The sequence below is a fragment of the Micropterus dolomieu genome, linkage group LG05, assembly GCF_021292245.1.
Source record: "Micropterus dolomieu isolate WLL.071019.BEF.003 ecotype Adirondacks linkage group LG05, ASM2129224v1, whole genome shotgun sequence".
NCBI classification, from domain to species: Eukaryota; Metazoa; Chordata; class Actinopteri; order Centrarchiformes; family Centrarchidae; genus Micropterus; species Micropterus dolomieu.
Window position 1 is genome coordinate 26,173,273 of NC_060154.1, and position 18,231 is coordinate 26,191,503.

The 18,231-nt window shown below is 40.9% G+C and overlaps 2 protein-coding genes across 6 annotated transcripts in view; both read left to right on the top strand.

Annotated features, from left to right (window-relative positions):
• The window catches only part of LOC123971410 (cytoplasmic FMR1-interacting protein 1 homolog), a 1,205,200-nt gene that overhangs the window by 960,230 nt on the left and 226,739 nt on the right, over positions 1-18,231 (top strand). The gene's annotated exons all lie outside the window — the stretch shown is intronic.
• The window catches only part of LOC123971412 (cyclin-dependent kinase-like 5), a 42,049-nt gene that overhangs the window by 20,601 nt on the left and 3,217 nt on the right, over positions 1-18,231 (top strand). For 2 of the 5 annotated variants that reach the window (XM_046050215.1, XM_046050213.1), the window contains 15 exons: positions 3,920-3,965; positions 4,103-4,239; positions 4,356-4,476; positions 5,190-5,249; positions 8,016-8,106; positions 8,219-8,408; positions 10,685-10,765; positions 11,582-11,748; positions 13,124-14,168; positions 14,598-14,699; positions 15,163-15,268; positions 16,046-16,169; positions 16,386-16,491; positions 16,719-16,841; positions 18,063-18,230. In XM_046050215.1, coding sequence (XP_045906171.1) covers positions 3,920-3,965; positions 4,103-4,239; positions 4,356-4,476; positions 5,190-5,249; positions 8,016-8,106; positions 8,219-8,408; positions 10,685-10,765; positions 11,582-11,748; positions 13,124-14,168; positions 14,598-14,699; positions 15,163-15,268; positions 16,046-16,169; positions 16,386-16,491; positions 16,719-16,841; positions 18,063-18,230 — 2,667 coding nt within the window. Of the gene's footprint in view, positions 1-3,919; positions 3,966-4,102; positions 4,240-4,355; positions 4,477-5,189; positions 5,250-8,015; positions 8,107-8,218; positions 8,409-8,464; positions 9,508-10,684; positions 10,766-11,581; positions 11,749-13,123; positions 14,169-14,597; positions 14,700-15,162; positions 15,269-16,045; positions 16,170-16,385; positions 16,492-16,718; positions 16,842-18,062; position 18,231 lie in introns of those variants that run through there. The other 3 variants (XM_046050216.1, XM_046050217.1, XM_046050218.1) reach the window with 3 other exon arrangements.

Below are 18,231 nucleotides of genomic sequence, written 5' to 3' on the forward strand. Positions count from 1 at the left end.
CATTCATATCCTCACAAAATACACGTAAAGCATCAATTTCTACACAGACAGCATGTTATCACAAAACATGCGAGGTCACTAGCCGCTGATTTATTTGTAAATTTTCCCTTTTCTAGTATATGAAATTGCTGCTTACTCCACTCAGAGTTTAAAGTCCATGGGGATTGTCTCCAGTGACATGCGGGGTGTTTTTGCTGCTCCGGCGCCGAACATCACCTGCAGTCCTCTGCATAACCTGAAGTTCTGGTTCATCGACCTGCTGTTGAGAGATGCTCAGAGGGCCCAAACAGAAAGTGCTGAGTATATCTACTAAGGAAAGGCTTGAGTTTTAAGAGAAACAAATTTGTAGTCCGCTACCAACTGAGCTTTTTGTTGGCTTTGCCCTCTAAGCGTTCATCATCCCAGAGATCCACCAGGCTGTTATTAACAAATGTCACAGCCAAGCGGTTCATGTTTGATCTACTTATTTGGACAGCGTAAATAGAGACGTAACATGGGATCTTGGCGTTATTAATTTGATCATGTTATGCCCTGTGCAGAAGCAAGTCTTTGACACAAAATTGATGCCCTTAATGCTGGGTTTAGTGTTGTAATTTGGCAGCATGCACTTCAAACTGGATGAAAAATACGACAGAATGATGCATGATGCCTGAAGGAATGTAACACAGCACCCACTTGACTGCCTCGTCCACTGACTAAACACATGAAGTCACTGCTTTAATGAAGATTATGATCAATGAATAATTTAGTAATTAAGTAAATACATTTTCTCATATCCAGTTGATGATATTTACATAATTATAAAACTGTTTTATCAGTGTCTCCGCTTTGAGGATTGAATCACGACTTAATCGACGTCACAGCAGATGTTCTCTCAGATGTTTTCAAAGTCAAAACACCTGCAGTGGCATAACTGACTTGGGTGTGGCCAGAAGTGCAACAAAATGAATGAGTCAGCCCTCAGAGATCATCTGCTGCTGAATAACTGTTTAAATGGGTTGCACTAGTTTGTAACATAATATTTTTCAACTAACTAATCATTTTTCATTTCAGTTACACGTAACTTTACAAGTCATAGATTTTTTAAAATCTGTTTTATTCTTTATTTAATCAGTTTACTGTAGGATTAATTTAGTTGATAAACTTACACTCTGTGCCTTAGTGTTTTGGATATAAATTCTTGTGACTTTAGGAGGTATCGAACAGGTGGTCTTGTTTGACCCAGGTGCTTAATCTGTGCCTTTCAGGTCATGGGAGAGGGACGGCATGTTCATAGTAAATAATAATTACCCAGCTTGGTTTCTCTCCCACACAAATGAGCCTCACAGTCCATTGCCACATGGGAATTCCTGAAGAGCTTAAGATAAAAAGTTACACTAAAACATTGAGAGCAGCTGGTGTGCTGCACTGATCCCTCCAACATGAACATGCACACATAATGAAACTTATTTGAACAAATGAGAGATTAGTGGGAACACAAGTGTGGTATTATTGGTTTTATACTGTATGTTTTCATTCTGACTGCAGGGCTTTCTGTGGTTTGTACTTGAAGCAGAAATAACCTGGACTGACTGATGTGCTGTGAATTGGAGCAAGAAACTGTCACAGGTTAACTTGGGTCTCTGAAATTGTGAAGTCACTAGTTGCGTAGTTTGTTTGTATTTAGTGAAAGTGAGCTTTATGCCCTTCACAACTCTTATGATCAAATTAAAACCACTGGCATTGGTCTTGTGAAACAGTGCTGCACCTTCTTTCTTTGTCTAAAAAATCATTGCTTTCTCCACCTTCTGCCATGATAAGTGTGTGTTTACCGGCATGCTGTTGTGTCCAGTTCAGAGAGCAGAAACACATTTTTGCAACAACAAATTGTTGGAAATTGGTCCAGTATTGAGTAAGCGTGCTGCACTGTACAGCAGCGAAACAGGACTGCTCCTTGCAGGCAGTTGTGCCGCTGACAGGCTCAGATTGTTATTTTAAGTGTCATTATGGTAAGGATCCCTACAGAAGTAGAGTAAGATCCTTATTTTTTTTTTTTTTACCGGAAACAGTTGCTATATCGCTCTGTTCATAGCCACTTGTATAAATGTAATCATTTATAAATGATGAATATTAGACTTAACCACTCTAAAGCCCTAGCAAGCAGGTGGTTAGCTTAGCTTAGCTTACCACAAAGACTAGAAAACAGCCTTCCAGCACCTCTAAAGCCCACAAATTAACACATCATATCTGTTTGTTTAATCCGTGCAACATTGATGTAAAAAGGACAAGTTGTAGTTTTATGTGGAGTTACATGGTGGAACTATTTCTTGGCCATGTGCAGTGACTTCCTGGAGTCTTGTCATCACTGTGAGGTTGCCAGGCAGCAGAGCGGACTTACGTGAGTAAAGACTGAGATGTAAAGTATACAATTAAAGCCTAAAATGTTTGATCCTGGATAGAAATGTAGCTAGTGATCTGATTTTATTTCCTCTACAAGTGACCAACATTTAAACATACAGTATAACAGGTTATTTATGGACACCCTGCAGCGCATCATCTCCCTTCACTCAGGCTACCTTGCATGTGCACAGTACAGTGATGCTCATGAAGTTGACCCCGCTGTGAGTCATCTTGCATTTCTCCGTGCTGGGAGGAGGGCTCACTGTTCACAGTGATCCATGTTGGAGTGGCGCGATGCTGCCTTTGGCTTTCTGGGTGTGGGGGGGAGGAAACTGGAGCACAGCTCTGAGCCATAGGCAGAAATACCAGGCCTAACTAGGACATGTCGAAAAACGGGGCTAGTGGTGGGGCGTCTCTCGCAGAGAACTTCATGGAGCGACTGAGTGACTCAGTGGTGATTAGCTCTGAGTTTCTTTGTTTGCTCCATATGTATGATTATTACATGTCACTCATGCCTGTAAACATGTGACAGAGATTGTTTTTGCAGGATTGTTTCATAAGCTTTTCCAGGTGTGCCAGTCCTTTTGCTTTTCATTTGAGCAACTGTCCAGCCAGAATAGTGGTACAGAATTTGATTATGCTTGTGACCCCTTAGTACGAAGCTGAGTCTTCTTACGACCCCTTTCATGGACATGTGATGGGATTTGTTCATCAGACTAGTGCTGCAACTGACAATTTTTGATATTACCGATTTATAATTTCGTCAATTGATTGTTCCATAAAACAATGGAAAACTGTGTAAAATGTCCATCCCAGATTCCCAGACTCCAAGTTGACTCTTCACATATCATGTTTTGGCGAAATGTAAGAAAAGCAGTAAATTCTTAAATTTGGCATTTTTGCTTGAAAAATTACCCCCTGATTAATGGATTATCAAAGTATCTGCGAATTAATTTTCAATCAACTTATCGATTAATTGACTAATCAACAAATCGTTCGGCTCTACATCAGACAGGTTCATTTGGGGGGAAAAAGGCCAGTTTACAAGAAAAAAAGTCAAAGATTAGAGAAAAGTATGTAAGATAACACAATTCCTTTTTCCCAATAATCATTAGATGTGTGATATGACCCCTTGTGGGTGTACTGACCCCTTTTCACTAGTGGTGGCAGCAGTAAAAGCAGCAATAACAATACTATTATAGGTGTTTTCATCTCTGCTGTTGTGTTTTCCCACTCAGGGCTCTACGCTAACCTTTTTCCCAAGGGGCACATGCGCTCCCAAAAAGAGAAATAAAAATTTGGAGCGCAGTGAAAAATGTTTAATGTGAAAAATGTGAAAAAGTTAAGTATAATGAGCTGATCCACCAGCCACAATCTTTACCCGCACACTGCTCGTAAATAATTTCTAAAATCTATTTTTAGGGGCATGTGGGATTAAATTGGTCGCCCTGTAGAGCCCTGCCACTGTCATAATGAATTGACAGCAGCAATAAACAGTAGCATTGATTTCTCACTAGTTGCTCTGTATTTTTTGTTGCAGGACACCAATGAAATTGTGGCCATTAAGAAGTTCAAGGACAGTGAAGGTAAGAGGACAACAAATCCATCATCATTTTTATTGTCAAACAATTCATCATCTTTTCTGTTGGGAGGCATCCCATCCTCATCACTACATGTAAGCCCAGCGTGATCCAGATTTCCCCTTTGTCTCACCTCTCTGCAGAAAATGAGGAGGTTAAAGAAACAACACTGCGGGAGCTCAAGATGCTCCGCACCCTCAAGCAGGAGAATATTGTGGAGTTGAAAGAGGCCTTCCGCAGAAGAGGAAAGCTCTATCTTGTCTTTGAGTATGTGGAGAAGGTGAGATTCTTTTTCAGATTGTTCCTTTATGAGGTCTACACTGACTTTTTAATGTTACTGTCACCTAGCGTGGTGATCATCTTGATTTTTTTGGTCGTGTTTTATTCTCGTTTTAGAACATGCTTGAGCTGCTTGAGGAGTTACCCAATGGTGTGCCGACTGAGAAAGCGCGCAGCTACATCTACCAGTTAATCAGAGCAATTCACTGGTGCCATAAGCATGACATAGTTCACCGGGGTAAAATCTCTTTTTTCTTACTTTTTTCTGTACTTTATTTGGATACATAATAAAAACACTGAGAGAGAGAGACAGTGTCAAAGAAGAGACTTTCCGTCCATATTTGATCCTAACCTGGAAGAGGCTCCTACAAGTCCACAGAGCACAGCATTAAACACTGCACCATCACTGGACACCATCTGTGCTTTGATTTTAAGAAACAGTTAGAACCAATACTGTACATTTCCAGCGTAAAATAGTATAAATGTATACGTCTGACTATTCTTCTCTGATGAAACAGTCATTAGGTTTTCTGATGTATTGTAACCAACCCCTCTATTGTTATCAAGATGTGAGCTTTTGGGCTAATCAGTAGCAGCTGAGCAGGAAGCCAGATGGCCCATGTGAGCTTTTGGCACACTGAATGCAACAGAGCAGGCATCCAAATGGCCCGTGGTATACCCAGGCACAGATATGACACTGCTACTGAGGGATATGATGTATAAGTTATAGTTCGTCTTTACAATCTGTGAATTTTCACTGACAGAATTTGATTTCTTGGCTCCTTAGTTTGCTGCCTCTTGCAAAGATACTATAAATTTAAAAGAATTTCACCCTTTCAGTGAGACAGATGAACATGTGTTGGCAGGAATGATGGTCGTGACGTTGTAACGCCGATGCCCCTCGCCAGCTTATGTGTTGTCTTCCTCCCCATCTGTGTTCTTCCTCCTCAGACATAAAGCCAGAAAACCTTCTCATCAGCGCCGAAGACGTCCTCAAGTTATGTGACTTCGGTGAGCACCTCTATCAAATGCTCACCCTGTAAGAGCTGTAAGGAAGGCCAAACAGTCAAAGCTGTGATATAAAAGGAGTATTTTCAACATAGACTATATTTGGCTGAAGCCACTGCTTCAGGAGGGTACCAGGCATCTTTGTGTGCAGCCCTCTCTCCTGGCTCTCAGGCTGCCGCTGTGCATTCTTCCTTCATCGTAATTAATGAAAAGTGTTGGAAAACAAGAGGCTAATCACTCTTTGATTCAATCTGGTAGCGCCACAACAAAACGGGGGAAACGGAAAACATGGCGTAGCCAACATCATGTAGGCAATCTGGAGTGAGAGACTGAAGCCCTGCTGTTTGCTCTGTGTCAGCCAAAGGCATTGAGAGAACAGACAGAGGCCAAACATACTCTTCTGTGAAGGTTTACATTTGTCTTTCTGCACATTTAATTTCTTTGTGTGTTGTTTTGATTTTGGAGTTTGAGAAATACCCAAACTGGAATTGAAAAGCTCATGCCAACAGCTATGTCAAGCAATTGCATCAGTGTATTTCAGATGAGCAACTGTTTGCTCTCCATCAAGCAGTTATTAATGCAGAAATGGTAAAGGGAAAGAAAATGTTCCTGGACAGGTTCAGCTTTGCCTTTTAAGTCTGGGTTATGTTATTTCCTTGGAATAGTTTGACTTTTTGGGAAGTACGCTTTTTTGCTTTCTTGCAAATAAAAGGATTGATCCCACACTCATTTCTATACGCTAAATGTGAAGCAAAGGAGGTGGCAAGCTAAGCTTAGCATAACGCTTAAATATGAGGAAACAGCCAGCCTGTCTCAAAAGTCCACCTACCAGCACCTCTAAAGCTTAATAAATTAACTCAAGAAATGACTTGTTAATTAGTGCTCTTTAGAGGTGCTGGTACTTTGAACAGAGCCAGGCAAGCTGTTTCCTCGTGTTTCCAGTCTTAATGCTAGGCTAAGTTAACCCACTTCTGGCTCCAGCTTCATATTTAGTGTACAGACATGTGAGTAGTATTGATGTTCTCATTTAAATCTCAGCAAGACAGCAAATAAGCTTGGTTCCCGAAATTATGAAAAGGAATTGAGATTTTTACCCAAATAGTTAATCTGCATGAGAGGATATATGTTAAACATATAGTTAGATGAAAATGATACCGCTGTCATATATTAGTGTTAAATACAACACTACAGCCAGTTAGTTTAGCTTAGCACAAAGACTGGAAACAGGGAAACGGCTAGGTTGGCTCTATCCAAAGGTAAAACATTTGCTTACCTACTAAAGCTCTCTAAATAATACGTTTTATCTTGTTTCTTTAATTTATACAAAACTGAAATATAAAAACGACAAGTTGTGGCTCTGTTTCTTGGCCTGGCATAGCGATTTCCTTTTTTTCCCTATGGGTAGAACAAACAAGATATAATGTGTTAATAGTGAGCTACTGGACATACCCAAGCTAGCTGTTACCCATTGTTTCCTTTCCCATCAGTCTCCTGGCTGTAACTTCATACTTAAGGCAAGACACTACAGGTAAATAGGGTAAACATTTTAACTAATTAATATCACCACAAACCTTCCCCAGCTGGTTACTTACATTAAGACAATTTTTTTTTTTGTCTAGCAAGTTTTCTTTTTTAATTTAATTTCTTTGTTAATGTTTTTCCAGAACAAAAATCTGTACATTGGATAAACTTCAGAATTGTTGTTGACATATTAGAGTCAAATGGTTTACAGAGGGAACTTTTTATGACTTCATAAATCAGCAAATACTGTCAACAACAATTAAAAAAAAAACACATTTTTGCCATGTTTTTTATGAATAAAATGTTTTATAAGGGCTATGAATAATGTATGAACAAACCCCTTTGTAAAAAACTTCAGAATACAGAGGAATAAAACTGGAAAGTTTGGTGTATGTAAGGGTGTATGAGGTGGAGATTTCTGGATCAGAGAATGAGGGGAAAAAAATCATTTTGAGGAACAGCCTTTAAATATATGTATTGTAAAATTATATTTTTATTGAAAGCCACTATTTATAGACACAATGTCTGATCAAATCTCTGGCAACAAGAATGTGGAACATCTAAAACTCACTGACTCAATTACACAGCATGTAGGGCCTTCAGCTGAACAGAACCATAGTAACACAGTCTGACACATACTCTTACACACACATTCACTTTTGGTGAATTTAGGAGAAATCTACAAACGTATATAGACAATGTTTAGTTAAATAAACACCTTAATGTGTATTTTGGACATTTTCTTTTCGCGAGTCAAAACATTTCAGAGTTGACCAGTGCATGAAAAAATTATGGTTTGCCAGTAGTGTCTGGCCGTAACGTACATAAATGGGAGTGGTATCGATCCTCTCATGTAACTCCAAATAATTATATTTCCCCAAATACCAAACTACTTCTGTCAAACTATTAGATTATAGACAGTTTGCTGTATTTGTACATCTACTCTTCAGGTCTATGAAAATGAATTCAGATTTGTACCCAAAATTTAGTAGTTAAAATCGCTATGACTGGATATGTGTTGAACAACATCCAGAAATTAATATGACTACTTTTACCAGTGCGATGTCACAAGAGGGCTCATCAATACAGTGCAGCTTCTCCATATCTCAACTACTTTATAACAGACCTCTGAATCATAATGAGCGTCCAGAGAGGTCCCTGGCTGTCCTTTTTAGGTGTCTCAGCATGTAGAGGATATCAAAAGCCTCCTCATTATACTATATTGCTTCCTCTGTCTTCTCTTGCCAGGCTTTGCACGTAATCTCTCTGAGGGGACTGATGCCAATTACACCGAGTATGTGGCCACTAGATGGTACCGCTCTCCAGAGCTCCTGCTCGGGTACGTCTTTTTTAGCCTTGTCCAGGAACTCAGTCACTACACTGACATATCCTTTTAGTAGCTATTCTTATGCCTGGCCTTAATCACCAGCCCCTTAAATCTCTGGTCCCAGGGCTCCTTACGGGAAGGCAGTGGACATGTGGTCAGTGGGCTGCATCTTAGGAGAGCTGAGTGACGGGCAGCCTCTGTTCCCGGGAGAGAGTGAGATTGACCAGCTCTTTACCATCCAGAAAGTGTTGGGACCCCTGCCACCGGAACAGATGAAGCTGTTCTATAACAACCCCCGCTTTCATGGGCTACGGGTAACACACTTTACCCCAACCCTCACTGCGGGTCACTCTGCCGACCCATCCCCTCCACGTTGCTCTTATTACCGCTCATTTTCTTTTCTTCCATCGCTTTCGTCTTGATCTTCTCTCTCCTTAGCTGTCTCTTTCAGCCTCCACCTCTTTTTCTCCTTCCCTTATTTATTTTCTCTCCCTGCAATGTCTCTGCACTCTTTGCTTGCTTTTTTTTTCTCGGTCTTCTTATCCTGGCTGAGTTTGCTGTGCCGTGACTGATTGGATCACAATGACTCATCGTGTATCATGTATCCTGCATCCTGTAAGCTCTGTGAAGGAAGGCTGTGATAACTCTTCTGTGGCAGGCTGGTGGTACAACAGACCTGGGTCGTCCTTCCCTTCCCCTGTCTGCCCACGGCTCGGGATATAATTATTAGTTAGCAAACTGCAAAAATTGGTTAATGGGTGAAGGAGCATTTGGCGGTATGGATCCTGAATTCTTGTCTAAATTCCAGCTCATAAATATGTAAGTTGCTGTTGTTAGAACTCCGCTTAAGGAAAAAAAAAAATTATTCTCCACAACCTTTCTATGCCTGCTGTCATTTAAATGAGTAGAGAGCGTGACCCTGTTAGCAAACTTCACTGATCAGTGGACGTTTATGTTTAAGCCCCTCTCTCACGGTCAAATGATCTTAATAACAGCAGAGAGGACCATGACGAAGGAGAATGGTGTTTGAAGGAACAATACAAACTGTTTTTATTCAAATGTGAGTGCATCAGACCAGCAAGAAACCACACAACACTTCTGAGTGAACACAGGATGTTTGATGGTTGTTTTATCACGTTAGCCACCTACGGTGTGCTTTCTGCAACACTTGGAAATGTGTGATGTAAAAAGAACAGCTTCTGGACGTTTTTTGGCAGCAGATTCACAATAGTCAGAAGAAATATTCTGTCAAAATGAAAGGCTGACATGGGAAGACTGAATGTGGAAGAAAGCACATGCAACAGTGCTCTTGTGAGTGACCTTCAAGCTGTTTTTTCCCTCCTAAAAACCTTTTCTAAGGAAGCAGAAGTGTGGACCCTAGGAAGACTAGCGACCGATGTGGGGACACAAATGGTGATCCAAATAAAAAATAATAAGTTTCAGGAATTAAAGCAATTATAGAATAAGCCTTTTTAATAAACTTGTTGACCATGTTCCTGTGATTGACATTAATGCTGTTTACCCCAAAATATAGAGCGTAGAACAAACATTTCAAATATTCCTACTGACCTCGAAGGACTTGAGTGCAGAACCTGGACTGCGCCTTCTTAAGCATAGCACCAAACAGTTCAATTTTATATAAATATGAACCTCCAGATATTTATATTAGGAAACTACTTCAACCTGCTGATTTTTGTTGATAACTGGCAATGCTCCTTCTCTCCCTTCCCCTTTGAAGGTCAACTAGCCCCTTTGTCTTACTAATATTAAAGCTGAGCATGTGCAATGAAAACTAGTTCATTACACATACTCCTCGACTCTACACACAAAGTATAGGTAGCTTAGATTGCTGGTCTTTTTACAAAGTTGCTACACTGGTCCCAAGAAATAATGGCCACACATCATACAGATGTCTTTTGAAGGTTTATTTTATCTCACTCTCTACTTCCTCGGCAGACCCCGTGAAAACTACAGGAAAAGAAAAGACAAAAAGCTTAAAACATTCATCTCACATTCATTTTAAGGACCCAAACACGTTAGCACAAGCGAAATGCAATGAAATCATATATTACCAAACAAAAAGTGTTGTCCATGTAAAGCAGACCAACAAGTACCATACACAAAAATAAACAAATGAAAGGCAATTGCCATGTGCGCCTCTTGAACCAATTGTAGAATACAGTTATTTTGGGGCTGTATGTTGTTCCTCTGCATGTTCTGCTCTGCATCCACATTGTCTCTTACCCATAATGCCATGGTAATGCCCTTATCTTTACTCTGGTCGTGTGACCCATTTCCCATTATTCTCTTAGTTGAAATAAACTTTACATACAAGCACAACATTCTTTAACATTATTTAAAATTACACATTTTAAGACACATTTTTTGGGAATGTTACCCTTTTTAACATCTTACTTCACATTTATTTCCTATTTTTAAATGGCTGAATGAACTCAACTTTTGATGAATTTACACATACAAATATACAAAATAAACATGTCCTTGAGACAGTTACAGTGATTATTGGATCATTTATCACTTGGACATTTGTTGTGGCTACATTTTTGTAATCCACTGTCTCTTGTTTTAGTTCCCTGCTGTGAATCACCCCCAAACCTTGGAGCGAAGATATCTGGGAATTATCGGCGGAGCCCTGCTGGACCTGTTAAAGGTAGGGATCACTGGCATAGCTGCTCTGCTGCTGAGATGTTTTTATTTCCACTTTTTGTCTTGTTTCAGTTCATTCCTGCTAACAAGCTATAATGAAAAGATACTCTGTAATCATGAAAACTCCAATTTTCACAAACTAGACATCTGATAATTGCATCATTATCGTCATGTTTACGTCGTGACTGCATGATGCCTCTTCACTGCTTCAGCATCTCTCAGCTCATATCCTGATTCCAGCACTGCTGTTATTGCTGTGTCTACACTGTAAACAGGAGCTCCATGTCAAGAATGTGGGATGTGCTTGTGTGCTTGTGCACTTGCGCTTTTCCCAGCAGATAATGACTCACTGCTAACATAATGTCATATCAGGACTGACATCAGCAAGGACATGCATCTCTCTTATTACTAATCAGGCTTTCTTGAGTTGAGTTTAGATATTCATTTAACAAAATATATTTGCTAATGCAAAGAGTGATTGTCTGTCTTATTCGTTCTGTTTTTGTTCTGAGAAAATGAGAAAAGTAGCTGCCTCTATAAATGTTATGTTATATAAAGAGTATACAAATGATCTGTTCACAGGTTTTATTTTGAGTGCATTCATACAGGAGACACATTATTTTTGATATTTATTTGAATAAGAAAAATGTCACAAATCATATTTCACATCATTGTTTGACTGTAGGACACAATTAAACGTAGCAGCAGCCTGACTTTTATGATAATGGTGATGACTCATAATAGCATGATTGTTTTAGTTTGCTGGATGTTCGGGGTGTATCGAGGGCTCATGGGCTCCCTCTGTGTGTTTGTGTGTTAGAATCTGCTATTGCTGAACCCGACGGAACGCTTTCTCACAGAGCAGAGCTTAAACCACCACGCCTTCCAGACCCTGCGGCTGGTGGAGCGGCCCGGCCCACCCACACCTACACCTGTACGCTCCTCCAAGAGAAAACCTCACCATGGAGACAACACCACCCCCAGCAGGTCAGCAGTGAGCACTATAGCTAGTTTAAGCTTGTCAGTGTCTCCCTGTTGTTCAGATACATGAATTAATGTGTTTTTTTATGCAAATGTGACCAGTTGTGTTCAGTCAATAGCCCCCTGAGGACCATTATCTGCTAAAGTCACTGTGTAAGGACATTTCTGCAGAACATATTGCCATTTGTTAGAGGATAGGACATTTTGTGTTTGGTTTGGTTTTATTCTGTAATAAAACATCCTGCAAATAACACTTTTATTTACCAGAAAAACAAACAACAAACACACAAAAAGCACAATCCATCTAGAAACAGCATATAAAACAAACAAGGTGTTACAAGTTCCAAAAGCATCGCACAGGATAAAACACTAAAGGTTGTGATATCTTATTTCCATAGAGGTCCTGACCTGCCGTTCCCTTCTACATCACCGCTAATTACAATAGATATTCCTGTTGCTCATTGTAGAAATAGTACATTTTTACTACAATACAAAATACATTAACCTATCTCTAATCTTTCCTTTTAATTAAATGTTTTTGACACCTGTATTTAATGATAAGCTGTTCCACATTTTAACTCCGACACATCGGAATGATTTGGATCCAAAAGAGCCTTATCTGTGTGAATTTTGACTATACCTAAGGTGACACCTATTCTGCTCTCTAATACGCTTAAATAGCCTGGTGCTTCACCACATCTATAGACATGACCTGCGGCTAGATACTGAACCCTGTTAGCAATGTAACCGTTTTAGTAATTTAAGATGTCCTATACATAAATGGGTTGTTTATTGTAATTAAGGATATAATGTATCATCTTATTTTGTTCAATATATAAGTGAGCCTGTTGTTGCTTAGGAAGACTATGGTAATAGAAATGACAGTTCTTGATTATATCATATATACATTACATTTTCTTGCAACTAACTTAACTTACTTAACTAACATTAAGAAACTTTTTGTTTCCATTTATACCATAGAATTGCCAGATACACTGGTTTGAGCAAGTTTACTATTTAAGAGTCTGTTGTCCACTTGCCATGTACTTTATTTTGACATTATTTAACTAAAAATGCTTCTCATTTAAAGACACATTTTGAACTCACTAACAAAGCTGAATCGTCAGCATATAGAAAGAGCTTAAAATCAACTAAAATTGTTTACATTATATTAAGAAAGGTAGTGTCATATGATTGATCCCTGTGGAACACCACACATGACCACTAGGTGGCCATTGATATCTACATACAGAAAATGATTACACTGGTATGATTCAAGCCAAATAACTACTAGATTTTCACACCCAATAGCCTCAAATTTATACCATAAAATTTAATGTTTGACTGCAATATGTTGACTTTGTCCTTTCTCTCTGCTAAGGAGCCATGGGGGAAAGAGCTCAGGAAGCCACCGCTCCAGCAGCAGAGAGTGCTCAAGCTTGCCCCGGCACGAAGACCTCCATCCCAGCAACGATGGCTTTCTCAATGGCAACCTGCCTGCAGCAATCAACCTCAGTCCCACTCTGCATCCCAAGAACTACCAGCCGCAGATCTACAACCATTCCACCTCGTGCAACATGGACCTGGCCAGCAGCAACCTGCCTCATCTGCTCAGCCCTGGGGAAGCCAAGAGCAAGGGCGACTTTGAGATGAATCTGGGGTCCAAGGTGTCCGACGGCCCCGGAGCCAAGTACCTCAAATCCAACTTTCGCTTACAGCAGAACCGCCATTCTTTTGTGGAGGGGAAGACCAACACGCTTCAATCGGGGGAGAAACACAGTCGGCACAGCTACATGGAGTCCCACAGCTCCACGCCCTCCACCTCCAAGTTCGCCTACCTGAACTTGTCCAAGAGCTATGGCACACTTAGCGATGCCAAGTCAGTGGGGAACTTAAATGATGTGCATCTTTATGCTGATGAGCCCACATCTCGCTATTTTCCCTCAAGCTGCCTCGACCTTACAGCCCCGAGCAGCCCAGCACCCCGCCGGGTGGACAGACTAGGACCTGGCACAGCTGGCAGAGGAAGCATGCGCTCTGAAAGAGAGAGCAACACCCTGGACTCGTCCTACAGGCGCTCCTCCACCCGCCACAAGTCCTCAGAGGAGGCCAAGTCGCCAGATGCCCTGGATCCTGGGGAAAGTGGCGTCGAAAGGAGCCACGCTCACTCTCTGTCAGCCCCACACGACCCTCTGTCTTATGGTCAGGGATACACCAGCCCCTTCTCCTCCCAGCAGCGGCCGCACCGCCACTCTATGTATGTACGGAGGGACCACCAGAGGACACACGGGGCAGAGGAGGGGCTGGCGGTGGGACAGGGCGTGCCCACAAGAGCCAGCAGCCTCCAACTATTGTCTCCGCAGCTGCAGCACCGCACGCTGCCTCGCCACTCTGGGGGCTCCTCCAGAGAAGAAGACATGAGTAGGGTCGGTCATCAGCTCACATCAAACCTCTTAAACCTTAAGGAAAGCCTAAGCCTACATGATCTAATCATATCAAATGCCTACACCAGGTTGTGTTGGATGTGCCTCTATCTCACTTTCTACAACAATGAGGCCAGGATTTATTCTGGTGGCGTCTGAAAATATCATGATCTGTGTTTAGGTTTTCAGCCAGATCTTGTTAGTCAGTTTCCCAGGTTTGTAGGAATGTCAGAATTAACCTATCTGCAGCTTCATCCTATGAACATTGCAAGTGTTAATATGGCTTTCTTGTTAGGATATACAGTGAATCACGTTACCTGTATATTTATATATACTGTATATACACATATAGTATATATAGTGTGTGTGTATTTGTATGTGTGTGCTGCAATGCTGAGCTCACTTCATGCTTCATCATGTCTCCATTAACAGAGCGAACAGGCACCCACTGAGGTCACCCACAGCAGACCCCCAATAAGGGACTCCACAAGGGACAACACCGCATCTTTTCACACACAGCGGCAAAAAAGCGAGGTCCGACATTCTGCCTGCTCCCACCATTCCCCACCCACATCCGCACTCTCAGTAGACTGGATGTGGGTGGATGCTGCTGTCATGAACTGCTCTCTCTCTCTCTCTCTCTCTCTGTCTCTCTCTCTCTCTCTCTCTCTCTCTCTCTCTCTCTCTCTCTCTCTCTCTCTCTCTCTCACTGCACATCAGATGCCTCTTCATTTTCTCTGTGTGCTTTGCTTCCCTTTAATGTGACTACTTATGATAGCACAGTCAAGCTTGTCATCGGAGCACATTTTAGTTTGATTCTGGAAACCATTTATAGCCTCTACAGATGTTGTTTTATTATAATGACCGCTTGTAAGTCTGTACGCCTCCCCTTTTTTCTGTTCTTTCTGGCAAAATAAAAATATCAGCTTAGGTAGAGAGGCATGCAAAGCAGTTGGCCTTTAGTTTTTATGTGACTTGGTCTTCTGTTGTGACTTAGGTTGGCTTATATCATGACCAGCAAACAGAAGATGGGGGCTCTTCCAAAGAGAACCGTAACATCTACAGCGAATCCATGCCTAGGAGGGTTGGCAGCTTCTACAGAGGTTGGTTTAGTCAGACTGATATCTCTGGCTATGTCTTGCTTTCTTTCACTGCACTGTAGAGATCAAGATGTCAATTCAGTTTTAAGCATCAGACACTTGACTGCAGTTTACTGCAGTTAACAAAATTATTTAAAATTATCTTAAAAATTATTAAATTATCTTAAAATCATATATGCTCATATATCAGGTCCTACTTAAAGTCACTATGGGTACAATTTTTATGTGATTACAACCTCTTTCAAATGTCTAGATTTTTGATCCTGATACCAATATTGAGTGTATTTAAAATATTTTGTTATAACAAGACTTAACAGTTCACAATGACAATATGAACATGCTGACGTTTAGCAGATGTTGGCATGCTAACATTTGCTAATTAACTCTAACGTAAGTACAGCTGACGTAGATCGGAATGTCTTTACTTGTGCAGTTATTTGGTCATAAATCAAAGTATTGGACACACAAAATCATTGACCTGATGGTGGCGCTTAGTTTTATTTCATATTTCATGGCAAACAGTCTATTGGGATATTTCACTCTGGAGTGGTGGACCGACTAACTGACATTGCCATTCTTAGAATTAAGGTTGCGAGTGTAGCTAAAAATTGACATGCGTGTTTTAACATAAACACATAAAAACATATGCAGTGAAATAATATTAATAATTTCTTTATTGTTCACTTGGGAATTTTTCATTCAAATAGTTGGTACAAACTGAAAAGCCAGTGTCTGTGCATCAAAGGGTGAATGAAAGCATTTGTTGTGTTTGTTGAACAGTCCCTTCTCCCCGGCCAGACAACTCCTTCCATGATAGCAGGGGTCAAAGCCGGGGCTCTGGCCTGTCCGGGGATGGCACAGGTTTGACGAACCACTCCAAACGTCAGCCGGCATTCGACCCCTGGTAAATAGTTCTAACCACAACAGAACAAAGTTTATGTTGTTTACTAAAGAATATCTTCTCTTACTTAGGTTACCTTGACGGCAGCACACATTTGTTCATTGTTTAATGCTCCGTGAAACAAATTTCTGGCAGATTAAATTTCACACTGGTAGTTGAAAATATATTTCATGTTTTTAGTGGGGACATCATGTTCAGTACCCTTTGTTTTATTTTCAGGACTGGCCCAGATACTGTAGTGTTGAATCCCTCTGAGCCATCCAAAGAAAAGGAGAAGCAGGGTTTCTTCAGAGCAATAAAGAAGAAAAAGAAAAAAGCCCAAATGGTAACTTGCATGTCAAGCACTGCAGAGGATGTGAGCCATGTCTGGATGCACTATTTCATGCCTATGTCCTTAAATGTCTGTCTGCGTACTGTATCTGCTCCTCTGCTTTTCAAATGGTTAATGCATTGGCCTTATTAGCACCTTTACAGAGATATAAAATCATTTCTTCTTGTTGTCGTGTGCATCATGTTTCCCTGTGCCACCAGTCATGTGCCTCTGTATTACAGATGCAAGTCCCTGATGGAAGGCCTCCTGTCATCAAGAAATGTCTTTTCCCTCTGTTTAGCCCAAAGAGTAACATAAAGCATAGTTCCTCAGTGAGAGTCCTCCCTGTAGTGTCTTCTCCCATGGTACATGCTGTTTTACACTATCCTACTCACCCACTAACCCCATTGCATGCATAACCACTGATAATCAGGACTTCTTTATTGTTTCATTTTAAATTTGTTTTGTATGGCGAGATTCATTCACGTAATAATGAACTGTCAACATAAACCAGTCAGATCCATCTATGCGGGTACGTTGTCAGTAAAACTCTTAATCAGTATTGGAAATGAGGCAATAAAGTGTCTGTTTTGAATGTACAGGTTAATGATATTTGATCATTTAATTGATGGAATGGATCTCATTCTTTCAAGTCTTTCCCCGTTAGATAAATGGGTCTGGCTGGTTGTTTTTTGTGGTCGGCCCGTTGATTCTAATCAGCCGCCACTGATTTCAGCCACAGCCCTAACAGCATGTGTCTGGTTATGAGCTGAGGATGAACTGGTTACACTCACGTGAAGCTTTACTGCTTACAAACATCACACAGAGACATTTGATTTGACTCCTCTAACCCCACGACTTGATTATAGAGCACAGATCAGGAAGGAGGAGGAACCTAAAGCTAAATATAAAAACCAAAACCACTTTTTGACACGTTAAACTGACTGCTCAATCTCAGTGGCAGTAATGGTTCAGCAGGTGTTTAAGACTCTTTCTTCCTCTCACATTTCTATTTATATGTGACAGTCTGCTCAGATTCTGAGAGGGGGTTACAGCTGATGACAGAGCACAAATAAACACAATCTGGCCAGGAGGAATCAGGCAGTCAGACTCGGAGTTGGTGGAAAACAGTGTTTGCTGCATAATGAGTAGATCATTTGAAAATACGAACGCTTTAGATATCATGGATTGTGTAAATGTCTAATATCACCAAAAAAAACCCCCGTTTGTCGGGGTTGTCTCTTCTCTTCCTCAGGTCAGTGAATGCTTAGCGTTTCTGGCACCAGATGCATGTTTTTTAATGTGTATGACTTCACTGCACTTGATACGAAGCAATGCAAAGGCCTTTTACCAAAAATAACTTCAACGATCAGCGAACACATGTAAAGGATAACACCAAACACAGTAATATGTTTTCAAAAGTGCTTTTTGAGGTTTTAATAGGACTGAAAAGAAACCTTGTATCTAAGCAGGTTCTGTGTGTTTCTTGTTGTCCTTTACAGTGTGTGGACCTACATTGTGTGGTCAGTACTTTGAAATTGTTAGTTTGGAGAGGTTAAATAATATCTACACCCACTGTGTGAAAGGTTCCTAGTGAAGGGGTGGAGACAGTCGTCCAGAAGTCCTCCAGGTCCTCTGGTCATCAGAGCAGCCGCCACAGGACCCGTGACAAAAGCAGAGACCGGGACCAAGAGCGAGACCGAGACAGGGACAAGGACTGGCCACCTGAGAAACTGTCCGATTCACACTCTCCGG